We start from the raw sequence: 12,193 nt of genomic DNA, 5'->3' as shown, positions 1-12,193 counted from the left end.
ATGGTGAGAGAGAGTAGAGTTCAGTAGAGTAACAGCAGAGCTACTTCAGATGCTTGGAAACCTGCTAAAATGTTTCGTCAAAGAATAAATTACACAGGAGAATGTGCAGGTTAGACACAGCGTCTCCCACGTGAAGCTCCAGCTCACTCCCACACTGACTGACTAATGCTTGGCCCTCTCTTGAAAACAGAAAATAGCAAACTGCACACCTTCTCTCTGCGTAAGTTCACAGACAGGTTCACTCTTTACACTTTTTTTTTTTTTGCGGCGTGAGGGTGCAGCGAGAATAAATGTACGTGTGTTTGTGTGATTGTGATATTGTGTGTGAGATGTTGCTGCCTCTGCATGAATGTGACAGTTGGGGGAATGAATGTGCTCAGACTAACCTGCTCCCCCTGCTGTTTGCGTGCAGTCATTGCATCCAGCAAATCCTGGAGGCCGTGCTCCACTGCCATCAGATGGGGGTGGTACACAGAGACCTCAAGGTGAGTCACCTGCAGGGATGTGTGTGTGTGTGTGTGTGTGTGTGTGTGTGTGTGTGTGTGTGTGTGTGTGTGTGTGTGTGTGTGTGGGTGGGTGGGTGGGTGGGTGGGTGTGTGTGTGTCTTTGTATGCGTCTGTCTGTGTGTGTTGGGAGGGATTTGAAGTTGTATTTGTCTGCTTTTGACTATTCTAAAGGCCGGTAAGTGCAGTATTTAAACTAAGCATGTCTGTGCATGTCTGTGTGCCTGATCTATCAATACATGCGTGAGTTTGTGCCTTCCTGTGTGTCATTAAAATGGCTATGCATGCATTTGTGTGTAGGTACTGTATTTATGTTATTAAGATGATGTTTTTATTTTAACCTTAAGTGAAAGAACAACGTAAAGGGATAGTTCAGATGTTTTGAAGTGTGTTTGTATGAGCTACTTCTCCATAGTCAGTGTGTTAGCTACAGTAGATGGCGGACAGTCTAATACTGTAACAGTTTGGAGAAGCAGCCAGGAGTACCGACACGGAAGATAAGCAATGTCCTGCTGTGGACGGAGGGCAGCAGCTAAACACATTCTAGACTCCTAAAAACATCTATATCAGTTTAAGTGGACGCTATATTTAGAATATTTTCTGTGCTTTACCTTGCTGTCAGATAGCCCTTATACAACCCCACTTCAAAAGATCCAAACTGTCCCTTTATCATCAGCTGAAAACCTTGTTTTTGCTGACCTCCACTGGTTAAGCTCTCACCTTGCTGCAGTGATGTAGTGTACTGTTGGGTGTGGTTACAGGCGAGTGCGTAGAACAAAATTCTGGGCCCTGTAGAAAGGCATTTTCTATGGGCCCCTCCCCGCATCCACAGCTATTCATTCTAGCATCTTTTTGGGCCCTCCTCACATGAGGGCCCTGGGTACTCAGTCCCCTTTCCCCCCCAGACCGATGCCCCTGGTTACAGCTGCAACAGAAACTTTTTTAAACCAGAAAGGGCAGCGAAAACCCTGCTTTTCAACCTGCTGTTACTCTGGGCGTTCATTGAATTGTTCCACGTTATAGGCATGATATAGTACTGCTCCTTAATTAGTAATTGCTTAAAATCTTAATAAATATAAATATGAAGTTAGATTTTGTGAAAATGAAAATTGTGTCAAACTTCTTGTCCGACACTCGACAAGAAAGTAAGTGTTTTAAACTATTCCTTCAAATGCAGAGTCTCTTCTTCCTGCAGTTAAATGTACAAATGAGTACATGCTTGTATTGCATAAGTAGGTTCCTCCTCCTCTTCATGAGTCGAGCGTCCTCTAATTGAGTTTCTAAGTCAGCCAGCAGAGGGTGACATGATGACTGTCCTGCAGCTTGAGCACAACATCCAGCTGTTTCTGTGGTGGAATGATTAGTTATTGATTAGTTGATGGCACAAATGTATCACTATCAGTATAAACTGGCTATTAAACAAGGAGCTGTGTTCCCTGTGTGTGTTATGGATGTTTGCCAGATTTCTGTTAGATCAGCGTCTGAGCAGGAAAGACATGACTGTTGCAAAAAGACAAGCTGTGTTTGGTCTTCCTGTGTGTGTGTGTGTGTGTGTGTGTGTGTGTGTGAATACTGTATGTATGAGTGTTGCTATGAGTGTGTGTGTGTGTGTGTGTGTGTGTGTGTGTGTGTGTGTGTGTGTGTGTGTGTGTGTGTGAATACTGTACGTATGAGTATTGCTATGAGTGTGTGTGTGTGCGTGTGTGTGTGTGAATATGTATGAGTGTTGCAATGTGTGTGTGTGTGTGTGTGTGTGTGTGTGTGTGTGTGTGTGCATGTGTGTGAATATGTATGAGTGTTGCAATGTGTGTGTGTGTGTGTGTGTGTGTGTGTGTGTGTGTGTGTGTGTGTGTGTGTGTGCTGCATCCGCAGCTATTCTTAGTCTTCTGTTCTGGTTTTAACTGGTTGCATCCCAGTGGTCTGTCACACTTTCTCTTCTGGTTTCCTTTTAATTAAACTCATATGAAAACCAGAAGTAAGGAAAGGTAACTTTTGCTCCAAAATGGAGATAGAGGGCCAGGTGCGTGGACAGGGCCCCCTTCAAATCTCCCACCCCCCTACCAGAGTCAGAAGGTCATAGGTAGTTGGCTTATTAGTATGATGGATGGATTACTGAATGGGCCTACCGGGTACAGGCCCAGGGCCCCTGGACCAGAACCTCCGTATGAAGTGACTACAAAGACAACCAAAACAACCACAAAGAGACAAAAACATCCTCTGAAAATATGTGATGTGCGATAACGTTGTTGAATATACAGTATATATAACGATATTTGCAATAAATGGATATTAAAGTACTCAATTCTGCATTTCTGCTGCTTTCAGTATTCTGCTAAAATACAACAAGTTGCTTGTCTAATTTAAAACAAACTAAAGGAAATCATTTCAAACTTTTTTTTATTGAACCAAATTGAACATTGAATTGAATATAAAAGGTGACACTAAAGAAAGAACGACAGTTACATTTTGAAGTGCAGTTTTCTTCCGATATTTTCTTTCAACTCAAAAAATCTCGGAGTGTCTTTCGCGATATGTCGCAGCCTTCGCGGATGTATATTGTGCCAGTTGATCTCGCGAGGACGATAAAAAAAACGATATATTGTGCAGCCCTAACAGGAGATGCAAAATAACTGCAAAGAGAAGTAAAATTATGCAAAATGACTACAAAGAGACATAAAGCGGCCACAAACAGATGCAATGTGACCACAAAGAAACACAAAATGATGCAAAGTGACCACAAAAAGACCCGAAACAATCACAAAGAGATGAAAAATGACTACAAAGAGAAATCACTGAGAGAGTTTTGTCTCTCTTTCAGTCTGAATGTGCTTGCTCCTGTGTGGGAGGAATTACAAATATTTATTGATAGTATTTCATAGTAGAATGTTTGAAGTTTCTTTGGCATTCATTTCACACTGAATAAACAATGTAACTAGTATTAATGTGCAGTTTATTATTGCCAAGAACCAGAGCTAACACCTTTTTATTCAATTTACAGAAGTTTCAAAAAAACTCTCCTCCCTAAATAACGTCTTCCAACATAATAAAAAGAGTTAGCTTTAGCTTGCTGCTTTACCGAGAATGTTTACACTGTCACAGATTTTGAAGGTGTTATGAGATGATGTGTTAAAGAGTTATCTTGACGCAAGCGACTCCGTTTGGTGTTTGTGTTGTACATGCAGCCGGAGAACCTGCTGCTGGCCAGCAAGTGTAAGAACGCAGCAGTGAAGCTGGCTGACTTTGGACTCGCCATCGAGGTTCAAGGAGAGCAGCAGGCTTGGTTTGGTACGTTACATACACACACACACACACACACACACACACACACACACACACACACACACACACACACACACACCACACAACATGCACACACACACAAACACATCTGCATTGTGCTCACAAGGACTTAGTTATGTAGTTAAGTTTTATTTATTCAGGCGTTTTTTTATTTTTTATTAAGTCTTGCCATAGGTGTTATACAAATAATTACAAAAACCTACAAACCTTACATTACCCAAATGAGTGTGAGAGACATGTAACATACAGTATACAAAGACTATTTGACATAAACAGAGCTTGTGAACACAAAGAACATAACACATATAAAGACAGTATTTGACTAAACGCTACAGGGGACAGTTTACAGTGGGGGTGGGGCTTAGTAGGAGGGGTATTTGTCTATGGGAATTGAGCAAGGTGAAAGAACCAGTTATTTCCTCCGACTGCTCCGGTCCCCACATAGGTGTTATTGACGGAGGGGATCGCCCCACTTCCCAGCGTTGGACCTTTGAAGGGCTTGTCACTCTCAGTTAATTAATTTCTCTTCAATGAACACTGACAAGTAGTCTCGCACTGCCAGACCTTTACAATCGTCTTGGGCAGCGCTAAGGGCCGGACGGAGCTACGGTGCCTCTGCAAAATAGCCTCGGGAAGGAACTCGTTTTGGTGGAATGTGTACGTTCAAAAGTTGTTTTAGTCGTGCAACAGAAAACTCAGATTGGACAGATAGTCTAGCTAGCTGTCTGGATTTACCCTGCAGAGATCTGAGGAGCAGTTAACCATAGTCCTCACAAATCCACCGGAGGTTAGAACGCCAACACAAAGAAAGAGGAAGGAAACATCCGGCTGAAAATGAGGGACGTCCGGCAGAATTTCCGGCGGTACTTGAACAATCCCGGAAATGAAACGTTGCTGGTATAGACCCCTGATTTGCATAAAGTAGCCGGGATTCAACTTTACGCACGCCCTGTTTCTCGAAAAGCGCCCTGACGCTACCAGAATGCATCGCCTGGCTGCTTACAGCCAGACAATATAAATGTGAAGCGTGGAAATGACACTGCCAGTGGACACGTACCTTTACAATAGTAACTTTTGAAAAACAAAATTGGTCCGTGATTTCAAACAGAAAATAGTTATAATGCTCGTCTAGCTGCTAGCAGGGCACGCCCTCATACTCTCATATGCTTCTGACTGGCTAGTAGTCCTTACCTAGGTACTGTCAGGGCACGCCCTCATACTCTGCTTCTGACTGGCTAGTAGTCCTTACCTAGGTACTGTCAGGGCACACCCTCATACTTTGCTTCTGACTGGCTAGTAGTCCTTACCTAGCTACTGAGCATGTGCGACTCCCAACAAAGATGGAACAGAAGTGAGAGGTCTCACTCTGTAGCTAAAACAGAGAGCTCAACACACAGGGTGAAAAGAGGAGCTGCAGCAATGTGCAGTACAACACAAATATGGTGTTTATTGAAAATTAAACCATGCAAACCTATTCTGGTACAATCTCAAAATACAATTATGAACCTGACAATGAAAATAATATGAGCACTTTAACAAATACGTGCTACCCACAGATGGTAGCAGAAGAGAAGCTCAGGAAGTCCAGTTTTTTTCTTTTTAAAGGAAATCTGCAACAACATCCGCCCCTCTGTTTCCATCCTCCTCCTCTTCCTCCTCTTGATGATGAAGGGCTCTGTTGCTTGACAGCTCTGATGTGCAGCAGAGCTGTCACGCTGAAGCCTGCAAAGAGAAGTGTAGGCTTCCGCAGGACCGTTCATCCATACTGTCATTTTATCCTTTTTGTCAGCGTGCCCTTGAGTCTTAAGAACAAGAAGGGATTTCTGCCTCCTCTTCCTCCAATATTAGACTCATCTCATGTGACTGACAGGACACTTTTTTGATTTTTTTGTTAACAGTTTCTGAAGCTTTGCTTTTGTTTAATTCCATTGTGTATATTCTTCTATTCAGGAAGCTAACCAGGATAATGACTAATGGATTTGGAGCATAGCCCAGCTTCAGCCAGATTGAATCAAGTGCACAAAACAACTTTCTTATTTGACCCAGAGCCAGTATGGAGATTGATTATAAAGAGGCTGCAGCTAAAAACTTTTTCATTAAGCTTCAATTTCATAATGATTCTAAGACTGTGTCTGAAGTCACTCCGTATTATATTGTCTCACAGAAAAGTAACAACCTACAGTGACTATTCCCTATAATAAACATGTTTACTTTATAGTGAGCAGTACATTCAGATTTTTTGATATAAATTGACATGCATTTTTGTCTTTTTCTTGAATTTCGGACATGATTCGTATGATATGGCGTCACATTGATTTACACATTTAGTAGGGCTGGATTCCAACATTTGACTGTTTCGGATATTCGTTCGTTGGGTACGTATTCGATTGTCAATTTTGGGTTTGGAATATTCGTTTTTTTTTTGTTTTGTTTTCCTTCGATACTGCGATAAAGTTGAGACTGATTCAACTTTTGAAGAAACGCAACCCGACGTCGCGCTGCGGTGGCCAATTATGTCGTTTTTGAGGCTGTGTGAGAGTCCCGCACAGGAAACAGGAAACAGGAAACAGGAAACATCGTTGCCTCTATGGCTGTAAAGTTTTAAAATCCCAAACACAAGCACTGAACTGCCCGGGAGTTTGTGGAACAGCTGACTGTTTCCTCAGTCCCTCCGTCTCTTTTATTTCTCTCTTTCTCCGTTAAAGAACAATGGCAGGCGCCATCTTGGGACAACAGTCTGTACCAGTCGAACAACGAACGCCGTGCTTGAGCTATGTTACTGGTTACTGGTTACACGGCGTTCGTTGTTCGACTGGTCAAGACTGTTTTCCCAAAATGGCGCCTGCCTGTATAGTGAACGGTACTGTCTTTCTAATCTATCTTTTTTAATAAACTGTCTGTACACTTACAAAGTTCTCAATGCTTCGGTTTACATGTAGGGACCCTCATTATGCTACCATGGAAGTGTGGTGCTATTTTGAGCCTTGTTAGTGGTATAAAATAGAGATTTCTTTTTACTTTACCAAGTGCCCTGACTACTAGCGTTATAAGCTAATTAGCGGTTTGCTATAAAACTGGTCACATTCGATTAGCATGAAAACATATCCCAGAGAACGGTCGACTCGGTACACATGTGTTATTAACCCCTAGGTTCATTTTGTTTGCCGAAAATGTTCTGGTAAACAAAAATGATATAAACAAATTTGAAGCACATTGATTTCATAAATCAAATTAATTTCATGATTAAAAATGACTTACATAAACATAGGAGTTTATACTCATGGTCTACCTCATAACGAACTTGACTGTTTTTTCCAGTTTGCACATGCATAACTTGCACTGTTTACTATTATTATTGTTGCGTTATTTTTCACATGCTGCCTTTTAAAATTGTTTTATTTTGTATATCTGTAGTATATATTGTAGTAGTATACATTGTTTGGCATTCGGTGGACACAAAAGAAAGAATTTCATTGTACAGGGAAACATGTTTCCTTACTGTGCATATGACAATAAAACACTTTGAAACTTACATTTCATTAAATCAGTTAGATAAATTACAAGCCAGCTTTATAGTTGTACATGACATCTTTGGACAGACAAAATGTATCCAACCTATTCTGGAACGAGTTACCTGAAGGGGAATGCACCACTTCTTCCGGAAGCTTGTTCCATGTAATGCATGTGTAAACTGTAAACTGTGACAACAAAACACGCTTGTTTAAAGGAAACTGTACCCTGATGTGTGTGTGTGTTTGTGTGTGTTTGTGTATGCAGGCTTTGCAGGGACTCCTGGCTACTTGTCCCCTGAGGTACTGAGGAAGGAGGCGTACGGCAAACCTGTCGACATCTGGGCATGCGGTGAGCTCTTTTGTCTGTGTATTTCTATCCACCGCCTCCTCGCTCTCCTTCTCATCACTCAGACAAAGGTTGTGTTCTGGTGTGTAGGTGTGATCCTCTACATTCTTCTGGTTGGATACCCTCCGTTCTGGGACGAGGACCAGCACAAACTCTACCAGCAGATCAAAGCTGGAGCGTACGACGTGAGCCCGCCTCTGTTTTATTATCACTCCTCTCTGTTTCTCCCACTCTGAATCAGACATTTTGCCTGTCATGTGTGTAATATTTATGTGGGCATGCATGTGTCTGTGTGCACACTTTAGTTTCCCTCCCCAGAGTGGGACACGGTGACTCCGGAGGCTAAAAATCTGATCAACCAGATGCTGACTATCAACCCAGCCAAGAGAATCACTGCCCAGGAGGCTCTGAAGCACCCATGGGTCTGCGTAAGTACATCAGGGTCCCTACCATAGAAATAAAATGGATAGAAAGGCCATTTCTGTTAAAATCCACCTAGCAGAATAGTCAGAGCAGCAGCCATTTTTACGTGTGCCATTACCATGGTGACACATAAGCTTCGGTATAAACAAACTTACGGAAAGTCGCAGAGGTGAGGTTTTGCAGTAACAGACACTGGAGTAGCAACGTTAGGAGGCAGAGAGCCAGCCGCTAAATGAGTCAAATTAACTTAAAGGAACACGCCAACTTATTGGGACTTTAGCTTATTCACCGTATCCCCCAGAGTTAGATAAGTCCATACATACCCTTCTCATCTCCGTGCGTGTTGTAACTCTGTCTGACGCACCCACCGCTAGCCTAGCTTAGCACAGATCGTGGAGGTAACCAGCTCCAACTAGCCTACTGCTCCCAATAAGTGACAAAATAACGCCAACATTTTCCTATTTACATGTTGTGATTTGTATAGTCACAGTGTGTACAAATAACAAGGTCACATGAGTCACAGCCATCTTCTAGCCGTATACATACTGGGAACTATATTCTCAGAAGGCGAAGCACTGCTACTTGGGCGGAGTGATTAGCACAACACCAGAAAAGCACCGTTGTTACTCTCTGCTCCTCACCACGGGGCTTCTCAGGCAAGCCCCCAGGAAGAGCGCCGAGTCTAAAAGCCACCATGGGCTTAGCGGATAACGGTGGTACTGCACCCCATGGCCCAGAAAGCCTTTTCACATAGACTTTGCATGGCGAAAGAAACGTCTATATTTCAGCGGATAATTTGTTTCTGGGTATATCAACTTACCAGCCCGAACACTGAAAGGGTCCTTGTTTAAAACGTTACGTTTTTAACATTTTTAACATTCACTAGAAGCGAATCCAGAATTATTAAATTTGACACGATGAATGCGCATAGTGGACGCGAGCAGAGCCGTGGGACTGCGCCCGCCCGCTCACATGACTGTTCTCCCGAGCTCATGTAGCTAGCTGTAATAATGAATATAGCTAATGGTTGTAATTCACCATGTGTTCTATTAATACGTCCATGGTATTATCTTATCAAGTCATGATACATTCCAGGGATGTATGTAGCTGCTGTAAAGCCTGTTAGCTACGTGGATGTAACGTCATTAGCGTTTCCCAAACTGGCGGGCTATCAGCTAGCTAGCTAGTTGCTAACATCAGGGGTAGCTAGCATGGCTGTATTAAGATCTATACATAGCTAGCTATATGCCTACATAACGTTACTACAGACATAGTGATTACATCGCCTTGGTTCTCTTATAATACATCCGAGGGCTGTATGCTGTAAAGCTTGTAACGTGGATGAGAGCTGAAGCCATGGATGAGCTCTGTTCACAAAACTGCAGGCTAACAGCTAGCTAGCGCTAGTTAGTAGGTAGCTAGCTAGTAGCACAACATAATTATTAAATCTCCTTGGTTGTCTAGCTAAATACATCTATCGTTTATTTAGCTAAGCATGTAAACGATAGGGAACAACGAAAACAATGTTTAACGTTTAGACAATGAAAACGGCGAGTTCATGAGTTCGCCAGTAAGAGACACGACAGAGAAGCTCATGAACACGCATGTTGCTACCGGTTGCTACGACAACGCAAACAAATTGTTGCTAGTGCGCATGCCCATCGTGAGCCAACCAGCGTTATGGGCCAACAATGCGGAAGAGCCGAGCTCCATGTTTGCTTTATGCGCTTTTGAGCACTCTCATTGGAACGTACGGGGCTTCCCGCCGAACACTGTATCCAGTTCTCTTAATACATCCATGTTCTCAGGTGCTGCGAGCAAATCACTCCGCTCAAGTAGCAGAATTATTATTGCTACACATTAGCCTGGATGCCAGCCGAACTTACCCCCGCCCACAACATTTGAGGTCGGGAAGTTCGGTCTGGACTTGATCCGTTGTGGAGCAACTATGCTCGAACCAGAGCTGTTCGGACCAATCAAATTGTCAGGGTGGGCTTTATACGATGATGGACAGATGATCAACAGTAACATAATTAACCACGTCACCAAAGAGCGCTTGGGTTAAATTTGTTTACAACAAAGATGGCTGCCGCTGGAGAATTGAGATGTGTAGATTCAGCCATCGCGTCTGATATAGAAGATATTGACAGCGCATTAATTTTAAAAGAGGAACAGAGAACCGCGATCAAGGCATTTGTCGATTGGAAACATGTTTTTGCCGTCCTTCCTACGGGATTCGGCAAAAGTTTAATTTATCAGCTGGCCCCGATGGTCGCTAAAAAGATAGGGCGCTCTGATTGGTTGTAGGTCTATCCGATTGAGTGCAGAGGCGTTTTCTCTCCTGGTTCAGTTGGAACACGCCCCATAATCACAGCCCAATGGAGCGGTATCAGACTCATATTCTGACTAGAATCTGAGTATGACCACGTCAGGCTAGTTACACATGGTTTTCATCAACATACTCAAGCAGTCAGATATATATGCACTCCCATTTCTGTTGCATCTGCTCTTAAAAAAGACACTTCCTGAATGTAGCGAATTCTGAACACAGCAGACAACAGACAAAAGGCAAAAAAAGCAGCAAACGGAAAATCAACAAGCAACATCGGTAGACAATAATCGATTATGGTCTGTCACTGCATCAATGCAGAATCGTCCAGGTCCGCATCGTGATGCATTGATGCAATGATTAATTTCAACACCCCTATAACTTATACCGTTTTTATCTCTATTCAAATAATTTTTATTGAAGGAAAGAAAAACATTAATATAACAGCTGAAACTGTAGCGTTTACACATCCAGCACCCTGTTACTGCAGACAGAAATCAGTATAAATTGTAATTTGTAAATCCTCTAAAAAAAACAGCCCTGCATCTGTCTAAAGCTCCCAAAATAATCATCAGCATCTGTTTCTAAACATGCCATCTCTCATATGTGCACGTGATTCTGGGTCAGCTTATCTTGAACGATTTGTTCCCTGGGAGGTCAAAAGAGCAACCTACGTATCTCAGGGATAATCTCGTCATCGACAAAAATCTCAGGATCACCGGCTTTACGAGAACAAGCAGGATACTCTGATATGTGCCGTTAAAGTAGAGAAGGTTATCTGAAAGAAATTGTTGCTTATACGAGCGAGAAGAAAAGAGAAAAAGGAAAATGTGACATTTACTTGTCAGAGTATTTCTACTCTGTGGCATATTGCTACTTTTATTTAAGTAAAAGATCTTGAGTACTTCTTTTGCCACTGTATATAATAGTATAACATTCACATAGGAATTATGACTTTAACCTTTGATACTTTAAGTACATTTTGCTAATAATAGTTACATTCTTTTACTTTAAGTGGCATTTTAACTACAGGCCTTTTATTTGTAATTAGGGCTTTGCAATTAATCGGATTTTGACCGTGATATTGGCTCCTAACGATCACAAAAACAATGTAATCAAGAAAAACGATTATTTTGCGCATTACTTTTTGCAAGTAAACTCTTATTTTGTTTTGTGTTCTGAACTATACCCGCACCTTCGCTAAACTCAGCCATGCTCTAAGCGATGTCACACGTTTTTTTAGGCTACAACATTTTTTGTCACATACAGCAAACATCTCCTCACTATCTGCTAGCTGCCTGTCCCCTGAACACACGGTAAAAAAAAAAAGCGGTCTCTGTAGACAGCCCAGGCTCCACAAACGGCAAAAAAAACAAATTGCGCCAACCTGCACCACCAAACATAACAAACAGTCTTCCAGCCAATAACCGACAAGAAGGATTTGGGGGTGGGGGTTGGGGGGGGTTAGTGCGCGGAAGGGAGGGGAGGGACGGGATGAGGACGAGGTAGGGGCGAGCTAGCCTCGTTTTGTTTGAAAATACTTTGAACGTCAACAAGAAGTGACGTCACCAAACATCGCTTAGAGCACCTTTAAGGGAAATATCACAGTCCAAGGTGTTTTCACTGTTTAACTGTATTGTTAAGTTCAATAAATGCAGCATCTTTCTAAAAGTCAATGAGTAATCATGTTAAAGCTTTAGTACGTAACTTTTGGATATTAATGAACGTCCGTTACATTCAAGTCATTGCCGAATGAGTTGCTACGAAGCTAATTAAGTCT

General features: G+C 42.3%; 1 protein-coding gene across 10 annotated transcripts in view; it reads left to right on the top strand.

Moving 5' to 3' along the window:
- LOC116041821 (calcium/calmodulin-dependent protein kinase type II subunit beta) overlaps positions 1–12,193 on the top strand; it is a 56,895-nt gene that overhangs the window by 19,257 nt on the left and 25,445 nt on the right. For 8 of the 10 annotated variants that reach the window (XM_031287872.2, XM_031287870.2, XM_031287876.2 and 5 more), the window contains exons 6-10: positions 413–485; positions 3,686–3,788; positions 7,581–7,664; positions 7,752–7,846; positions 7,967–8,089. In XM_031287872.2, coding sequence (XP_031143732.1) covers positions 413–485; positions 3,686–3,788; positions 7,581–7,664; positions 7,752–7,846; positions 7,967–8,089 — 478 coding nt within the window. The remainder of the gene's footprint in view (positions 1–412; positions 486–3,685; positions 3,789–7,580; positions 7,665–7,751; positions 7,847–7,966; positions 8,090–12,193) is intronic. The other 2 variants (XM_035991775.1, XM_035991773.1) reach the window with 1 other exon arrangement.

The sequence above is a fragment of the Sander lucioperca genome, chromosome 14 (assembly GCF_008315115.2).
Source record: "Sander lucioperca isolate FBNREF2018 chromosome 14, SLUC_FBN_1.2, whole genome shotgun sequence".
NCBI lineage: Eukaryota > Metazoa > Chordata > Actinopteri > Perciformes > Percidae > Sander > Sander lucioperca.
Note: the sequence above shows the minus strand (reverse complement) of the source record. Positions and strands in the feature narration are given on the sequence as shown.